At 42.6% G+C, this 20,043-nt stretch overlaps 2 protein-coding genes across 3 annotated transcripts in view; both read right to left on the bottom strand.

Moving 5' to 3' along the window:
* Positions 1-1,041, bottom strand: part of LOC306781525 (suppressor of tumorigenicity 14 protein homolog) — an 18,680-nt gene extending 17,639 nt beyond the window's left edge. For both annotated transcript variants that reach the window (XM_079274418.1, XM_079274419.1), the window contains exon 1: positions 743-1,041. In XM_079274418.1, the coding sequence (XP_079130544.1) occupies positions 743-784 (42 nt within the window). In that variant the 5' untranslated portion in view covers positions 785-1,041. The remainder of the gene's footprint in view (positions 1-742) is intronic.
* Positions 1,042-9,082: 8,041 nt separating this feature from the next.
* kcnd1 (potassium voltage-gated channel, Shal-related subfamily, member 1) overlaps positions 9,083-20,043 on the bottom strand; it is a gene marked incomplete at both ends in the record, with an annotated part of 39,795 nt that continues 28,834 nt past the window's right edge. Inside the window, 5 exons of the mRNA XM_079272742.1 lie at positions 9,083-9,290; positions 9,855-10,105; positions 10,459-10,548; positions 13,646-13,729; positions 14,651-14,813. Coding sequence (XP_079128868.1) covers positions 9,083-9,290; positions 9,855-10,105; positions 10,459-10,548; positions 13,646-13,729; positions 14,651-14,813 — 796 coding nt within the window. The remainder of the gene's footprint in view (positions 9,291-9,854; positions 10,106-10,458; positions 10,549-13,645; positions 13,730-14,650; positions 14,814-20,043) is intronic.

Below are 20,043 nucleotides of genomic sequence, written 5' to 3'. Positions count from 1 at the left end.
TACAAGTAAAGATGACTTACTTTAGTAAAAGTACTCATGATGCAGATTATTATATCATAGTATTATAATTATGAATGTGTATTAATGTGTTCATCACTTTGAAGGCGGAGCTCATTTATTTATTTATATATTTATATAAATATATATATATATATATATAAATATATATATATATATATATATATATATATATATATATATATATATATATATATATATATATATATACTGCTGCTAGTTTAATTGGTAATAATACATCATTTATTAGTTGATTATATTTTGTTTTAATAATCTGAATCTGTAAAATAACTAAAGTTATTAAATACACGTAGTGGAAGTAAGAAGTACTCGGACGTGTAGTGGAGAAGTATAAAGTACAAGTACCACACATTGTACAGTACTGATAAGTTCAGGTACTTCTTCAAACCGGCCGATTGATTTGATTTCTGTCAGCTGATGAATTATTAATCAGCTGATCGCGTGACGTGATCTTCTAGATCTCATTGATCACTTTTATCTCTGAGGAATGTTTCACTGTAATGGATCACAAACATCACAGATATTAAATATTGGATTATTACTCATCAATTACACCATTAAAGCCAGCAGGTCCTGTACAGGAACCGGTACAGACCACAGGACCAGGTTTTCAGACAGAAACCTGGTCCTGGTCCTGGTTCTGGTCTGAGGTGAAACCGGCGGAGCTGTGTGACGTCACATTACGTACAGGTGAGGGGCTCACCTTTCTCGGTTTGAACTTCTCTCCTGAATCCAGGAAATCCATCTTTGTGTGAAGAAACTCTTGTTATGATTATTAACAGTACTTATTCCGCCTCCTGGTCGCGTGCTTCCTCCGGAGAGTCTCGCGCTGCGCTGCCGTCACCGTCCGCTGACATGGCGGCGACAGGTGAACAGGTGGGTCCGTCACACGGGTGATAACTCCTCAGTCACTTCACGGTTCGTCTGTAACTCCCGGGTGTCGGTACCGGTACCGGGTGAACGGGTTCAGACCGGAGGAGGAACCGGACCGCAGCAACAAAGATCCGGTGACAAAGAACGAGGAAACGACTGAACACCTGAGAGACACCTGAGGGAATAACCTGCTCTCCCATGATGCACTGCGGGACTGAGCTCTCTGATTGTACTGAAGGGAGAAGTACCACAAATACTCTGATACAAGTACACGTCCTGAATTTAAAAAAGTACCAGCATTAAGTAGCAAAAGTAAAAGTACACATTATTCTGAATAATATACTGTGTACATGATGTTGTTGTATTCTTATGTGTTTATCAAGTTATTGTTGAAAACTGGTGAAAGTGCAGCTCATCTTATTTACTACATAATACATATATGTATATATATACGTATATATATATACATATATATACGTATATATATATATATATATATGTATATATATATACGTATATATATATACATATATATACGTATATATATATATATATATATATATATATACGTATATATATATATATACGTATATATATATATATATATATACGTATATATATATATATATATACGTATATATATATATATATATATACGTATATATATATATATATATACGTATATATATATATATATATGTATATATATATATACGTATATATATATATATATATATATATATATACGTATATATATATATATATATACGTATATATATATATATATACGTATATATATACATATATATATATACGTATATATATATACATATATATATATATATATATATATATATATATAGCTGGAGTAATTGTATAATTACATCATGTGTGAATAAAGTTTCATTTTAATCAATGAGATTATTAGATCTTTGGTAAAGTACAGCTCGACATTGACTGACTTGTAACTGATATGTTGTCCACTAGAGGGCGCTGCGGCACCAGTTTAGACTTCAGTCCACTGATCCTAAACCTCACTTCGTGTGTTTATCCTGAGCAGTAATATAACATACATACATACATATATATATACATATATATATATATAATCAGACACAAACAAACAGGTGATGTTCTGGTTTCTTGTCTTTATTAGTGGAATGGAATATACACCTCTGTGCTTTCATGCTGTTCTCTCCTTCCTCCTGCTCCGTGTCTCTCTGAGACTCCTCTCCATCAGTTCACGGGATGAAACCTGTAACACATCATGTGATGATGTTTCTACGTGACACCAGTGTTGGATCTGAAGAACAGAAGTTCAACAGCTGTTCAGATGGACAGACACTCGCATTCAAAATCATATCCAATAAAAGAAGCTGTTTCAGCAGCACTATAGATCCAGAGTTGCAGAACAATAACTTACAGGAATTAGTAACTTCATTTCCTTGAACATAACATTTACAAACCAGGTGCATGACCGAAACACGACACACGTGTTGAACACGCGTGTCGTGTGGAAGATTAAAGGGACAATTACTTTGAAATGTGTCCTTTAAAATTCTGATGAGTCAGTTTAAAATAAAATAAATGCTGTTTCATTGTTGTGTGGAAGGTCAAAGAGGCGATCAAATTATGTGCTTGGAATGTTTTGTTTAGAGTTGTGATTATTAATTAGAGGGAAAGTATTCAGAGATGAAATAACTTCCATTCAAAATGATGATTAAATAATAACCGCTGAATCAGCATTTAACACTCATCATTTTGATACAAATGTTGCTGAACAGCATCAGAACAAAGTGAAACATTAAAAACAATATTAAATAAGAACGACTTTATGAAATAAACGTTGAAACAAGAGAAAAGTTTCATCCAGTGAACGAAGCGTCTGTTCAGTCGACTCTTTAAACCGCCGGAGAAAACAGATAAAATACCTATAACGGTATCCATGCATAATGTGACTGCTCATCATACACGCACACACACACGCACACACACACACACACGCACGCACACACACACACTCACACACACGCACACGCACGCACACTTTTCATTCTGGCGAGGAACATGCCTGAATGATTTTATTTTGAAATTCATTTCTATAATCTGTTTATTCTTCAAACGTACACGTCTCGTGGTGCAAACACTCGTCTTTCAAAAGTCTCGGGGGGGGGGGGGGGGGGGGACCAACCAATGAGAGGAGAGAAGTAAATAATGAGTGGTCATGCAACAGAAGGGATGAAGAAGACTATGGTGTGTGTTCGTCTGTCTCTTCTTCTCTGATATGGTTCCTAAGGTCAGTGGTGCTACTTCTACTGTACGAGGCTCATGCACGACTTTCTGCTCTTTTTTATTTCATTTTTTGGTTTGAGGATTTTGATTGGAAGATGCAGGTGAACGTTTATGATACAAAGTATGTTACAGTCTGTTCGTCTGTGTCTCCTGTGAACGGGTCGAGGAAACGCTTCAGCCGAAAGTCACGCCTGGCCGACGGCGTGCGCTCTGAGAAGATCGTCTTCTACACACCTGTGCATCACTGCGTGGACATCTACCTGCAGGGACATTCATCTAGATGCACCTGTGCATCACTGCGTGGACATCTACCTGCAGGGACATTCATCTAGATGCACCTGTGCATCACTGCGTGGACATCTACCTGCAGGGACATTCATCTAGATGCACCTGTGCATCACTGCGTGGACACTCTGCACCTGTGCCTCTCAAGAAAGAAGCTTCTGCATAGAAACGCTTGTGTTCTGCTGCTTCCTCAGGGTTCTACCATCAGTCCGTCTCTACAGGAATCTGGGCTGACTCAACCTTCTCTTGACTCTTGACATTTACATCTCCTCAGATATAATCTGTCAAACGTCCGTCTCCTTCGTTCTTCTGCCGTGAGGACTGTGAGGATGATCAATCTTTTACTGTGTGAGTTCATGTCAGGAGACACATTGATGATGGACGGACTTCTCTCTCACTGCTGGACAGACGGAGGAGCTGCTTCAGCTTCATCACATCGACGTGGCATCAATGAAGGTTCAGATCTAGAGAAACGTTCTACTTCTTCTACATCCAGTGTGAAAATAAATCTTTTTTAAGACATGTTTTCACCTGCAAATCACAAAACCCTGAGATAACACTGACAGAGAGACAAAGGGCTCCTGGGCCCAGACATGAGGCCCCAGCACCTCTCTGTGAGTCCTGGTCAGTACATGTCTGTTTGAGAGACATTCTGCAGACCAGGGGGGCCCCTGACACTTTGGGCCCTGGGTCTGTGCCCGATAGGCCTGTTCAGTAACCCCTGCATGGCTCCTACTGCTTCTCCTAGCAGTCCGGAAAAATATGAATAAAATCCACAAAACTGATTTACAGGTGAAACGATGTGGAAGGTTTGGGGTGTTCCTGTCCAGTCCAGCAGTCCTGTATCTCACTATGGTGTTCCTGTCTAGTCCAGCAGTCCTGTATCTCACTATGGTGTTCCTGTCCAGTCCAGCAGTCCTGTATCTCACTATGGTGTTCCTGTCCAGTCCAGCAGTCCTGTATCTCACTATGGTGTTCCTGTCTAGTCCAGCAGTCCTGTATCTCACTATGGTGTTCCTGTCCAGTCCAGCAGTCCTGTATCTCACTATGGTGTTCCTGTCCAGTCCAGCAGTCCTGTATCTCACTATGGTGTTCCTGTCCAGTCCAGCAGTCCTGTATCTCACTATGGTGTTCCTGTCTAGTCCAGCAGTCCTGTATCTCACTATGGTGTTCCTGTCCAGTCCAGCAGTCCTGTATCTCACTATGGTGTTCCTGTCCCGTCCAGCAGTCCTGTATCTCACTATGGTGTTCCTGTCTAGTCCAGCAGTCCTGTATCTCACTATGGTGTTCCTGTCTAGTCCAGCAGTCCTGTATCTCACTATGGTGTTCCTGTCTCGTCCAGCAGTCCTGTATCTCACTATGGTGTTCCTGTCTAGTCCAGCAGTCCTGTATCTCACTATGGTGTTCCTGTCTAGTCCAGCAGTCCTGTATCTCACTATGATGTTCCTGTCTAGTCCAGCAGTCCTGTATCTCACTATGGTGTTCCTGTCTAGTCCAGCAGTCCTGTATCTCACTATGGTGTTCCTGTCTAGTCCAGCAGTCCTGTATCTCACTATGGTGTTCCTGTCTAGTCCAGCAGTCCTGTATCTCACTATGGTGTTCCTGTCTAGTCCAGCAGTCCTGTATCTCACTATGGTGTTCCTGTCTAGTCCAGCAGTCCTGTATCTCACTATGGTCTTCCTGTCTAGTCCAGCAGTCCTGTATCTCACTATGGTGTTCCTGTCCAGTCCAGCAGTCCTGTATCTCACTATGGTGTTCCTGTCCAGTCCAGCAGTCCTGTATCTCACTATGATGTTCCTGTCTAGTCCAGCAGTCCTGTATCTCACTATGGTGTTCCTGTCTAGTCCAGCAGTCCTGTATCTCACTATGGTGTTCCTGTCTAGTCCAGCAGTCCTGTATCTCACTATGGTGTTCCTGTCCAGTCCAGCAGTCCTGTATCTCACTATGGTGTTCCTGTCTAGTCCAGCAGTCCTGTATCTCACTATGGTGTTCCTGTCCAGTCCAGCAGTCCTGTATCTCACTATGGTGTTCCTGTCCAGTCCAGCAGTCCTGTATCTCACTATGGTGTTCCTGTCCAGTCCAGCAGTCCTGTATCTCACTATGGTGTTCCTGTCCCATCCAGCAGTCCTGTATCTCACTATGGTGTTCCTGTCCCGTCCAGCAGTCCTGTATCTCACTATGATGTTCCTGTCTAGTCCAGCAGTCCTGTATCTCACTATGATGTTCCTGTCTAGTCCAGCAGTCCTGTATCTCACTATGGTGTTCCTGTCTAGTCCAGCAGTCCTGTATCTCACTATGATGTTCCTGTCTAGTCCAGCAGTCCTGTATCTCACTATGATGTTCCTGTCTAGTCCAGCAGTCCTGTATCTCACTATGGTGTTCCTGTCTAGTCCAGCAGTCCTGTATCTCACTATGATGTTCCTGTCTAGTCCAGCAGTCCTGTATCTCACTATGGTGTTCCTGTCTAGTCCAGCAGTCCTGTATCTCACTATGGTGTTCCTGTCCCGTCCAGCAGTCCTGTATCTCACTATGATGTTCCTGTCTAGTCCAGCAGTCCTGTATCTCACTATGGTGTTCCTGTCCCGTCCAGCAGTCCTGTATCTCACTATGGTGTTCCTGTCTAGTCCAGCAGTCCTGTATCTCACTATGATGTTCCTGTCTAGTCCAGCAGTCCTGTATCTCACTATGGTGTTCCTGTCTAGTCCAGCAGTCCTGTATCTCACTATGATGTTCCTGTCTAGTCCAGCAGTCCTGTATCTCACTATGGTGTTCCTGTCTAGTCCAGCAGTCCTGTATCTCACTATGATGTTCCTGTCTAGTCCAGCAGTCCTGTATCTCACTATGGTGTTCCTGTCTAGTCCAGCAGTCCTGTATCTCACTATGATGTTCCTGTCTAGTCCAGCAGTCCTGTATCTCACTATGATGTTCCTGTCTAGTCCAGCAGTCCTGTATCTCACTATGGTGTTCCTGTCTAGTCCAGCAGTCCTGTATCTCACTATGATGTTCCTGTCTAGTCCAGCAGTCCTGTATCTCACTATGGTGTTCCTGTCTAGTCCAGCAGTCCTGTATCTCACTATGGTGTTCCTGTCCCGTCCAGCAGTCCTGTATCTCACTATGATGTTCCTGTCTAGTCCAGCAGTCCTGTATCTCACTATGGTGTTCCTGTCCCGTCCAGCAGTCCTGTATCTCACCATGGTGTTCCTGTCCCGTCCAGCAGTCCTGTATCTCACTATGGTGTTCCTGTCCAGTCCAGCAGTCCTGTATCTCACTATGGTGTTCCTGTCTAGTCCAGCAGTCCTGTATCTCACTATGGTGTTCCTGTCCCGTCCAGCAGTCCTGTATCTCACTATGGTGTTCCTGTCCAGTCCAGCAGTCCTGTATCTCACTATGGTGTTCCTGTCCCGTCCAGCAGTCCTGTATCTCACTATGGTGTTCCTGTCTAGTCCAGCAGTCCTGTATCTCACTATGGTGTTCCTGTCCCGTCCAGCAGTCCTGTATCTCACTATGGTGTTCCTGTCTAGTCCAGCAGTCCTGTATCTCACTATGGTGTTCCTGTCCAGTCCAGCAGTCCTGTATCTCACTATGATGTTCCTGTCTAGTCCAGCAGTCCTGTATCTCACTATGGTGTTCCTGTCTAGTCCAGCAGTCCTGTATCTCACTATGGTGTTCCTGTCTAGTCCAGCAGTCCTGTATCTCATGATGTGGACGGACTGATGGAAGACACGCTGCAGGAGGAGCACAGTGAGGGACTGATGCTGACCCAGAGGAGGTGACGTGGTGAAGGAGAGCGTCACATTGATTGATCTGGTTCCGTTTACTGGCATTTGCTGCTTCTTATTCTTATTAATACCACTTTATTTTCATGACATCCTTCCATTCATTGGTGGAAGCTCCAGAAATTAAAGTCAACTTGGCCTACGTTGTTTTTGTGTGTGTTGGTTCTCGTTCGTTGTAACTTGCTGACGTTCGTTGCACTTATACTCACATACTCACATACTAATACTAGTTCGTGAATTATTTAAATTATTTGTGTGCACAAGATTAAATACAATCTCTTTTAGATCTTTTGATCAGCCACTGAGGTGCTGAAGTTATGGAGCATCATTGATGAATACAACTGAAGTAACTTCTTCATGAATGTGTTCAGAACAAACCTTTTTTTCTCCCAGAATGCACCTCATCGGGACGAACGTGACTTAAATGCTGAAGAGCCGTTGTGGCGTCGCGCTTCTCTTTCCCATTCAAATCTATTGCAGAATACTTGTTGTGTTCTCTCTCTCGCTGAAGAGATCACAGAACAATGATGCTCCCTGCAATGATTACTGTACTGTTATAACACACATATTACTATTGTTATTATTATTATTCTCTTCATGTTGATGCTATTTTCCTGCTTGTTGTAATGTTGCATATTTTAAGTAAAAGGCTTTCGTTCCTCTGGACGTCTAACACTTGTGAGCTACAGCCGGACCAGACGAGTCCACATCAGACCAGATTGATCCAGAATCCCTCATTTAACCCTTTTTCTCTCTACAGTCCCATTTAGAAAACAACAGGTACGTCCTTTGAGTCCAGTTCAGCTCCTTAGGACCAGCTCAGTGTAGTGAACAGTATTCAGCATAGATCAGTTAAGCCCAGTTGAGTCCGGGTTCACGTGTTAAGATTGCTGCGTTTCAGCAGCGTCTGGATGGTCCTTCGTGTTCGTTCGCCTCGTACAACCAGACTGGAGAGTTCTGAACACTGTGACCTGAAGCTGCTGCATCAGAGCCAGTGGAGAGATCATCCGTACAGACTTCAGAATCATCCTCTGCTAAGACGTCACAACCCTTTTTGTGGGGTTTAACCCTACAACCTTTACACATAAGAGGTCCAATACTTCACTCACAGCAATCAGAAGTTAATATCACCAAACCTCAAGTATCATCGTGCAGCTGAATCGGCCTGATTACTGTCACCTGTTCCCCCACAACAGCATCCAAACAAATCAAAGAGTCGGAAGCCGCTCAGGGTCGCCTGGTTGCCTGCAGATGGTCTCGTCTTTATCCGATCACAGATGAGTTTGACTCTGAAACAGTTGAGTCTGAATGATCCTCCAGCTGGTCTACAGTCCTTCAGGTTTTCACTGTCAAGACCAAAACCACTCGGTCCTTTCACACCAGGTTCAGACTGAAATACAAGCCCATTGTCCTCGCAGCCATGTGGTACCCGTAGAGATGCAAAGAACTGACCCAATGAAACCTGCCGGTTGGTTTTCAGGGGGCTTGATGTCTTTCTTTGGGAGTCTTGGCATCGTTTCCATTAGATGAACCCGCCCAAAAGTGCGTGTTGGGGTAAAATGAATGGGAAGGGGGGGGGGGGTTTCTTTACAAATTCCTTACCATTGATTTTTGCTTGATTTCTCAGCTCCTGTTATGGTAATTTTGTCCCTTGTGTCTCCGTTAATCCACAACAATAGTGAGAGGAAGTGAAAAGCAACAAGCGTCCTCCAGATCTCAGCTAGCGGCGCCCGGGCATCAGGATCAGAGGATCCACAGGAGGTTCAGAGCTCACAGGGAGGTTGGCTGTGGGTGTCCGGGGGGGGCGTGGTCGGAGGTTATAAGGAGGAGATCTTGAAGGTGTCGTGGGTGTAGGCGGTGGCCTGGCTGTTGCGCAGGATGCCGGGGATCGAGGCGGGCGACGGCGGCAGGCTCTCGTCGGGCGTGTTGGCGGGCGGCGTCGGGATGCTGATGATGGCGGCGGTGAAATCTGGTTCCCCGCAGTTCAGCTTCAGGTCGCTCATCTGGGCGTTCAGACTGGAACGACTGAGGAGAGAAACAAACTGTTTTAATTTCAAATGAGGAACCAAGAAAACGTTGAAAGGATGCAGTGAACCCCGTCAGTGCTGCAGCGTTTAAATTATGCTTTCTAAGTCAAATAGAAATTGGAATTCTCTGTTTTCTTGGAACGGAATACAAATATGTTAATGATGTGCAGTATAATTTAGCATTTCTCAAAACACAATGAAACCTTTTTTTCTTCCGCTATGTCTTCCTGGATGTTAGAAGCTGAGGGAAAGTTTGCGTTAAACGGAAAATGCGCCAACTTGAGCAAATTATTTCTGCTCATCTTGAGGCTTAAATGAAGCTGCTTCTGCTAGCAACTGTTGTAATAAGTCAGTTCAAGTCTTAATTATCTGAAAGATGTGTTTTTAACGGTAAAATAACCATTAAAACGCAGTAAAGATGGAGTACATCAAGGCTCTGTGTTGGACCCCTTTTAGTTTATTTCTAATCTCAGAACCAAATTCGATCTGAAGTTCATTTCTTCTCATCGTGCTTTATTTCTTTATCTGCGTGTCTTCTCTCCAGTTGTGTGAGCTCATGTACGTTTGTGGTGTGATGGAGGTGGACTTGATGTGCAGGGTGTCCAGCTCCTGGACGCTGCCCCGGCTGACGGACACCGTGGAGTTGGCCAGTCGCATGGCGGCTCTCCTCCGGGCCCGGCGGGGGCAGCAGCCGGTGGAGTTGTTCTGCGCCCCCTGCTGGCTGGACAGGGAGGTGCTGCGACTGGTCCTGTAGCCCACCGACTCCGTCATGCACAACTCGCTGTAGTTCATCTCGTTGGTGAACTCGTGGTTCTGTGAGGAGATGAAGGGAGACACTGAGATTAACAGCTTCTTAAAAAAGTTGAATTGAAACATTTGAAGAAGTTTTAAAGATTTTGCTTTCAACTTCTAACGACATGGATGAGAAGATTTAGTAAAATATACATTTCAAAATGTACATTTCTATGACAGAGGAAGATCATTTTAAAGACATTGTTTTGCCAACTCAATAAGAAACTTTCAATTTAAACATGAAAGTAAGTAATCAGGAACCTCCAGTGGAAGCCTGAGTTTATATCGAGGCTGCCTGCAAAGATAACGACACGCTGAAGGTGTCTTTAAGCTCCACCAGAGACTGAAAGCAGATCTGAACTTCAGATCCTCACCGTCGTCTTCTCCAGACAGTGCAGCAGGTGGTTGTGTTGATGCTCGAACGCTGATCTGTTCTTCATACACAGAGCCGCTGTGTCACTGTCCTGAACACACACAAAATCAAAGAACAAGTTTACACAACATTCAAAAATCACTAACGTTTTAAAAACACCAAGAGGAATGAATGAATCCTGTTTGAGAGCAGTTTGTAGTTCAGTCCACTTAAAAGGAGCAGAATACCAGAAACTAGTTCTGCCAACATTAGAATATTTAATTTAATATGATGTTATTGGATCTTCTAGTTGTCAAGAAAAGTTTCGATAAATATCATGAGATGATTATTTCTATGAGTAAGCCCTTTGATTCAACATTTTTGAGCCAAATGTTGATGGCTGTAGAGAACACCAGGTACTTTAAAACAAGTCTCATTAGAAAGAGATAAATGTAAAACATCAAAGGCAAACTGAAGACGAGAGTCTGAGTTGACATATAAAATGGTGTCATCTGCATAAAATGGACATTTAGGTACTTTATGGTGTGTTTTTGCCTCGCGGTACTCACACGAGTTTGACCTGCAGGGAATTTGGGTTTATTTGGGTCATTCTCGCTGGAGAGGAGGCGGGGCTTACCACCATACCAACAACATTTTGTTAACCATGACTGAAATACCCAGTTTTGATGGTTAGTAAGTGTTGTGGAAGTCCTGGAAAGTTGTGTCTGTGTTGATGACGTGTTGGTGAGTTTCACTGAGCATTTTATACCTGGGCCTTCACTGCTGTCCTTCAGCTGAAATACCACCTTATAAAAATACAGAATCAGAACCAGCATGTAATCTGGAATAAGGACACATTTTAATATTCATATATTTATATACTGGTGGAGAGGATAGAAGAATAGAAGCCGTGAATGAACGTTGTCTGAATGAACGTGAGCGCATCAGCAGGGAGCTCTACTCTACTCTACTCTACGCTACACTCTACTCGACTCTACTCTACTCTACTCTACTCTACTCTCTACTCTACTCTACTCTCTACACTCTACTAGAGTAGAGTAGAGTAGAGTGTAGAGAGTAGAGTAGCGTAGAGTAGAGTAGAGTGTAGAGTAGAGTAGAGTAGCGTAGCGTAGAGTAGAGTGTAGAGAGTAGAGTAGAGTAGAGTAGCGTAGCGTAGAGTAGAGTGTAGAGAGTAGAGTAGAGTAGAGTAGAGTGTAGAGAGTAGAGTAGAGTAGAGTAGAGTAGAGTAGCGTAGAGTAGAGTAGAGTGTAGAGTAGAGTAGAGTAGCGTAGCGTAGAGTAGAGTGTAGAGAGTAGAGTAGAGTAGAGTAGAGTAGCGTAGCGTAGAGTAGAGTGTAGAGAGTAGAGTAGAGTAGCGTAGAGTAGAGAGTAGAGAGTAGAGTAGAGTAGAGTAGAGTAGAGTAGCGTAGAGTAGAGAGTAGAGTAGAGAGTAGAGTAGCGTAGAGTAGAGTAGAGTAGAGTAGAGTAGCGTAGAGTAGAGAGTAGAGTAGAGAGTAGAGTAGCGTAGAGTAGAGTAGAGTGTAGCGTAGAGTAGCGTAGAGTAGAGAGTAGAGTAGCGTAGAGTAGCGTAGAGTAGCGTAGAGTAGAGTAGAGTAGAGTAGAGTGTAGCGTAGAGTAGAGAGTAGAGTAGAGTAGTGTAGAGAGTAGAGTAGCATAGAGTAGAGAGTAGAGTAGAGTAGTGTAGAGTAGCGTAGCGTAGAGTGTAGAGAGTAGAGTAGAGTAGAGTGTAGAGAGTAGAGTGTAGAGAAGAGTAGAGTGTAGAGTAGCGTAGAGTAGAGTAGAGTAGAGTAGAGTGTAGCGTTGAGTAGAGAGTAGAGTAGAGTAGTGTAGCGAGTAGAGTAGCATAGAGTAGAGAGTAGAGTAGCGTAGAGTAGAGTAGCGTAGCGTAGAGTGTAGAGAGTAGAGTAGAGTAGAGTGTAGAGAGTAGAGTAGAGTGTAGAGAGTAGAGTAGAGTAGCGTAGAGTAGAGTAGCGTAGCGTAGAGTAGAGTAGCGTAGAGTAGAGTAGAGTAGAGTAGCGTAGAGTAGAGTAGCGTAGAGTAGAGTGTAGAGAGTAGAGTAGAGTAGAGTGTAGAGTAGAGTAGAGTAGCGTAGAGTAGCGTAGAGTAGAGTGTAGAGAGTAGAGTAGAGTAGAGTGTAGAGTAGCGTAGAGTAGCGTAGAGTAGAGTAGAGTAGAGTAGCGTAGAGTAGAGTAGAGTGTAGAGAGTAGAGTAGAGTAGAGTGTAGAGAGTAGAGTAGCGTAGAGTAGAGTAGAGTGTAGAGTAGAGTAGAGTAGCGTAGCGTAGAGTAGAGTGTAGAGAGTAGAGTAGAGTAGAGTAGAGTAGCGTAGAGTAGAGTGTAGAGAGTAGAGTAGAGTAGAGTAGAGTGTAGAGAGTAGAGTAGAGTAGAGTAGAGTAGAGTAGCGTAGAGTAGAGTAGAGTGTAGAGTAGAGTAGAGTAGCGTAGCGTAGAGTAGAGTGTAGAGAGTAGAGTAGAGTAGAGTAGAGTAGCGTAGCGTAGAGTAGAGTGTAGAGAGTAGAGTAGAGTAGAGAGTAGAGTAGAGTAGAGTAGAGTAGAGTCGAGTAGAGTGTAGCGTAGAGTAGAGTAGAGTAGAGCTCCCTGCTGATGCGCTCACGTTCATTCAGACAACGTTCATTCACGGCTTCTATTCTTCTATCCTCTCCACCAGTATATAAATATATGAATATTAAAATGTGTCCTTATTCCAGATTACATGCTGGTTCTGATTCTGTATTTTAAACTAAACACAGGAGACCGCTGTGTCCGTCCGTCTGCCTGCCTGTCTCCGTGCTAATGGAGCTAACCTGGTTTCATTGCTGTGTTGCCAAGTTGCTGTTGGGAAAAAGCTTCTCTGATGGAATTCCAAAGTGCAAAGTCAGCAGCTCCTTATCTGTCTGTCTGTCTGTATATATTAGGACTTCCTGTGTTTACTTTAATGCTTTCACATGTTCACTTCTCGTGAGCAGAACACAAGTTTACCAACTGATCCCTGATTCAGAGACACAGTCCACCTCCAACTATAATACTCATAAATATAACTTCAAGTCTCCTCACCTCGCTGACTCACTTTCTATCTGTTCCCATCACTGTCTGAGTTAACTGGACTGTACTCCAGCCTTCCTGCTCGATAGTGAGAAACTATCGGCTGTCAGTGTGTGTGTGTGTGTGTGTGTGTGTGTGTGTGCATCTCACCCCGAGGGCTCGGTCCGTTTTGTACTGGAGGAAGGCGTTGACTGTTCCTTTCTTCGCCATGCGGATCCGAGCCATGCGCACTTTCTGTCGGACAGAACACAGACAGGAAAACAGCACCGTCAGCATTAAACACACACACACACACACACACACACACACACACATAGTGTACAGGAGCATTCAGGTAAAGACGATCTGACTCCATCTATCGTCTGGTTTGAAGGTTGATATTGTCTCGTCTGATTGGACAGGATGAGCGGTGAAGATGAGGATGATGATGATGATGATGATGAAGAAAGACTATTAACATGTCAAAGGTTTCCTGTTGGTCTACAGTATTTTCTTTGTTGGAAAAAGTCTCAGATTCTGTGTAGCTGATGAATAATAACCAAAACAACAGATATAACTGAATGTGTTGGTGGATTTAAACTACTGTAGTCAAGTCATTTTGTTCAGTTCACATTTGTGTAATTTTTGTGTACGGTTTTGTTTTTGCTGCTAAAAATTGAAATCATGTGAAACTGCTGTTTATTTTTGGGAAATATATTTATAAATAAAAAACTATATTTTTGAAATGATGTACTTTTTGTAACGTTTATGTTTCCTAAACCAAACTGTGAAACACAATTTATATGATTTTTCATGTATTGTCATCATTGTCCCTGATATATATATATATATATCTTTAAGTATTTATTTTCAGTACTATTTATAATATTTCAGATATTCTATGTGCGGTCCGATTAATATGGTCACTAAAATTGTTTTAAAAAGGTTGCTTCGACTTTTTAAGTTTTATTTTAATCAAATCCATAAACTTCGGTTTTGCATGTTAACGTACAGAACTGTGTGTGTTATCACGCTAACTGTAGCTTTAACAGCTCCCGTCTATGTGTAGATCCTTAAGACTTATATTAGGAACTTTAATTAAGTTAATTTAATAAGGTAAGTAACAATGAACCCTGACGTAGAATCAGCTAGAAGAGACAGTTTGTGTAACCCGACCTGCTGCGCTCTGATCTTGTCCGCTCTCTGGTTCTGGTGGTAGATCCGGCTGAAGTTGGACACGATGACCGGCACCGGTAGAGCGATCACCAGAACGCCGCTGAGCGAGCAGATGGAGCCGAAGATCTTCCCCGCGATGGTGTTGGGAACCATGTCGCCGTACCTTTAAGAAACACAGTCACATCGTCGGTCAACGGGTTGATCAGAAACCTCTCAAACGTGTTTTTAATGATGTTCATTTCAATATTTCTGACCATTGACTTTTGGCGACATGCTATCGAGGTGTTGGTAGATGCTGACTACATGTTGGTGTCTTTGGGAACAACAGAATCTCTTTCATTGGACAGGTTGGTGTGCACCAACAAACAACTTGACTCTACTTATTTAATCGTTTATGTATTTTGCATGCTATTTGTAAAGAACAGACAGAACTGTAGTGAACAAGTAGTTGTAAATAAACAAATATATAAATATTAATATTATATAGATAGAGATTATAAAAAAGCACCAATGACCAACAATAAAATCATAAATAAAACATCTACATACAAGTGTTCTGTAAGTTCGAAATAATGATGATTATTTACAGGATGTACATTATACTGTCTGTACAGCATCTGATTTATATTAATTGTTATTGTGCATTAAAACTGAAGAAGACTGTCATGTTGAAAATGTAATCGTGAAATCATTTGTTTGTGCGTCCCGGCTATGAGTTATAATCTATAACAGCAAAAGTGACGGTGGCACATTTACAAATGATGTTTCTGTAAAGAGGAAACTTGACCTCTCGCAACCAATCAGCTTCTCCCGCACGTGTTTGTAGGAGACGAAGCGTTTCTGAGTCCAGAGCATGAACACTCAGTATGTGAACAGCTATCGATTACAATCTGCCTTCTGACCGTCAAACTTCATTTATGAAGCTTGACGTTGTTCTACGTCATCACATCTCTGATGTATATCAATATATATATATATATATATATATATATATATTTATAAATATGTAAACACAGCTGATGGAAGAAAAAATCAGCTGAACAGTTTTTCATGAAGTACAATTTACTTCAGTTGGATCTTTAAAAGAACTACAGAACAAAAACAGCCCAAAGAAGAACACAGACAGAAGACAGACGGACAAATACCGGCAGGTAGATAATAATTGTAAATGTGGGACAATATGTTTCTGTCTCCCTGCTGCAAGGCTGCTGTTGCAAACACAAACACACACACACACACACACACACACGTACACACGTATACACACACACACACACACGTACACACGTATACACACAGGTTGCCGGTTGTTGCCTCATGCGGCCTCTTCACCTCTCATCGTACGGAGCCATTAATCACAGGTAGTGAGACGAGGAGGAGGAGGAATAGGAGGAGGAAGAGGAGGAGGAGGAGGAAGAGGAGGAGGAAGAGGAGGAGGAGGAGGCGGAAGAGGAGGAGGAGCAAGAGGAGGAGGAGGAAGAGGAGGAGGAGGAAGAGGAGGAGGAAGAGGAGGAAGAGGAGGAGCAAGAGGAGGAGGAGGAAGAGGAGGAGGAAGAGGAGGAAGAGGAGGAGCAAGAGGAGGAGATTAGAGAGTGGGCAGGAGGGAAGGACGGTTTGTGTGAGAGGAAGCACGAAACAGAAACTACTTCATTTTATGATTTTATGTTTGTTTGATGCTCAGCTAAAAAAAAAAGTCCAAAAATGGTACAAAAGTAAATTTGTTACTTTCATCCCTAAAAGTGATGTGCAGTTAATGGGCTAAAACATGCAAAAGCACCAGTGTGATGAAAGCTAATTGTCCCCTTAGTTTCAGTTTTAATGAACTGCGATACGACGCCTGAGATGAATCTCTGACAGTAATTTGCTGAATGAGTGTGTTGGAGCTCAGAGTCTCTTTGTGATAAAAAAAACACTCCGGTCAGTTTTACTGGACCTCCAGCGTCCTCAGCGGGAAACTATATTGGCAGCAGAGAGCAGATCAATGACAGAGAGGGCCGAGTGGAACAAAGGTAATCTGTAATTGAATCACCCTGAACATCAACTGGACCTAGCTCTGGATCCGGACATGTTCCTTACATTCAATATTAGTTCTCTACTAACTCTTCTCAAGTATTCAGGATTTTCTTAAGGTGTGTTGACACCAAACCCGCGAGTGAACGCGCCGCCAATAATTCGCGGTGCGTTCACTCGCCAGGGAGCATTTGTGGTCATTCGCGTGAATCGCCCCATTCGCACAAAATGCGCCGGCTTATCGCCCTGGAAGCCGTACGACTGTCCCCAATGTATTTCCACCATCAACATGGAAAAAATAACCTCTATTTCTGATTAGTACTTGTTGTGGAAGTCCCAGATATCCCGGGACACGAAACGCCGTCATGTCTGGTTCATAACACAGTCCGGAGGAGCTCCGTGTATTTTATCGAGCTGTATTGTTTACTACAGCTGTATGAACACAAAACAAACTGATCTGGCTGCGACGTAACGGCAATAAACCGAGAAAAAGGGACTCCGAAATAACGACATACTGATGCAAATTTGTAAGAAGTTTGAATTCAAATTTTAAAGTGCACAAATAGTAGTTAGATACATTGGACGTGACATTTTCTTATTTTCGTCAAGTACGAAACAGCTCTGTTCATATGCTAACGTAACAATTTGGTTCATATCAGTTCAGTTTAGCAGCTAAAGCTGTTTGGTTAAAGCTAACGTCAGTGCTAAACGGTTCCATTCAGGTTAGCTTACAAGCCAGTCAGGGAGCAACACCTTGATTCGGTTGAACCTTTGGGTCAGCACAACTAAAATAGTTAGAGGTCAGATCAGTTTGGTTCAGGTTATAGCTAACGGGTCATTTCAGCAGCGAACACAGTTCAGTTCCTATTAGCTAACGGGTCAGGTTAGCATGCAGTGACCAGACGGGATTCAGAATTTGATTCAGTTTAGCTTGCGGGTCAGTTTGATGACTAAACAGTTTTTGAATCAGTCATGTCAGCTAACGGATCTTTTTTGTAGCTAAAACAGTCAGGATCAGATTTTCTGACGGGTCAGTTTAGCAGCTAAAAGACGTAGCTAACAGCAGGTACAGCAGTTCATTTCAGGGTTAGCTAATCTGTTTCGCTGACAGTTTGATTCAGGTTAGCTAGCGGGGTTCACTGGTTGCAAAAAAGTCAAGATGGCGACGGACAAAACGCTGAACTGGAGGCTTCAAAACGTCCACAAACCAATGGGTGACATAATAAACACTACATCCATTTCTTACATACAGTCTATGGTGTGTCCAGCACAAAGAGAGGTCCAGTACTGGACACAAAGCACAAAGACTGGAAGGAGGGGACACTGCTAGCCTAAAGCGCCATCAGATCATAAGAGCATCAGAGCATCAGATCATCAGATCATCTGATCATCTGATCATCTGACCATCTGACCATCTGACCATCAGATCATCAGATCATCTGACCATCTGACCATCAGATCATCAGAGCATCAGAGCATCAGATCATCAGAGCATCAGATCATCAGAGCATCAGAGCATCAGAGCATCAGATCATCTGAGCATCAGATCATAAGATCATCAGAGCATCAGATCATAAGATCATCAGAGCATCAGATCATAAGATCATCAGAGCATCAGATCATCAGAGCATCAGATCATCAGAGCATCAGATCATCAGATCATCAGATCATCAGAGCATCAGATCATCAGAGCATCAGAGCATCAGATCATCAGATCATCAGATCATCAGAGCATCAGAGCATCAGAGCATCAGATCATCAGAGCATCAGATCATCAGAGCATCAGATCATCAGATCATCAGATCATCAGATCATCAGAGCATCAGATCATCAGATCATCAGATCATAAGATCATCAGATCATCAGATCATAAGATCATAAGATCATCAGATCATCAGATCATAAGATCATCAGATCATCAGAGCATCAGATCATAAGAGCATCAGATCATCAGATCATAAGAGCATCAGATCATCAGATCATCAGATCATCAGATCATCAGAGCATCAGATCATCAGATCATCAGAGCATCAGATCATCAGATCATCAGAGCATCAGAGCATCAGATCATCAGAGCATCAGAGCATCAGATCATCAGAGCATCAGAGCATCAGATCATCAGAGCATCAGATCATCAGAGCATCAGATCATCAGAGCATCAGAGCATCAGAGCATCAGAGCATCAGAGCATCAGATCATCTGATCATCTGATCATCTGATCATCTGACCATCTGACCATCAGATCATCAGATCATCAGATCATCTGACCATCTGACCATCAGATCATCAGAGCATCAGATCATCAGAGCATCAGATCATCAGAGCATCAGAGCATCAGAGCATCAGATCATCTGAGCATCAGATCATAAGATCATCAGAGCATCAGATCATAAGATCATCAGAGCATCAGATCATAAGATCATCAGATCATCAGATCATCAGATCATAAGATCATCAGAGCATCAGATCATCAGATCATCAGATCATCAGAGCATCAGATCATCAGAGCATCAGATCATCAGAGCATCAGATCATCAGAGCATCAGATCATCAGAGCATCAGATCATCAGAGCATCAGATCATCAGAGCATCAGAGCATCAGATCATCAGAGCATCAGATCATAAGATCATCAGATCATAAGATCATCAGATCATAAGATCATCAGAGCATCAGATCATCAGATCATAAGATCATCAGTTCATCAGAGCATAAGAGCATCAGATCATCAGATCATCAGAGCATCAGATCATCAGAGCATCAGAGCATCAGATCATCAGAGCATCAGATCATAAGATCATCAGATCATAAGATCATCAGAGCATCAGATCATCAGATCATCAGATCATCAGAGCATCAGATCATCAGAGCATCAGATCATCAGATCATCAGAGCATCAGATCATCAGAGCATCAGATCATCAGATCATCAGATCATCAGATCATCAGATCATCAGAGCATCAGATCATCAGAGCATCAGATCATAAGAGCATCAGATCATCAGATCATCAGATCATAAGAGCATCAGATCATCAGATCATCAGATCATCAGATCATCAGAGCATCAGAGCATCAGATCATCAGAGCATCAGATCATCAGATCATCAGAGCATCAGATCATCAGAGCATCAGATCATCAGATCATCAGATCATCAGATCATCAGAGCATCAGATCATCAGATCATCAGAGCATCAGATCATCAGATCATAAGATCATCAGAGCATCAGATCATCAGAGCATCAGATCATCAGAGCATCAGATCATCAGAGCATCAGAGCATCAGATCATCAGATCATCAGATCATCAGAGCATAAGAGCATCAGATCATCAGAGCATCAGATCATCAGATCATCAGATCATCAGAGCATCAGAGCATCAGAGCAT

Source organism: Melanostigma gelatinosum (genome assembly GCF_949748355.1).
Source record: "Melanostigma gelatinosum genome assembly, chromosome: 8".
In the NCBI taxonomy this organism is placed as follows: Eukaryota; Metazoa; Chordata; class Actinopteri; order Perciformes; family Zoarcidae; genus Melanostigma; species Melanostigma gelatinosum.
This window is presented reverse-complemented; position numbering and strand designations above follow the sequence as displayed.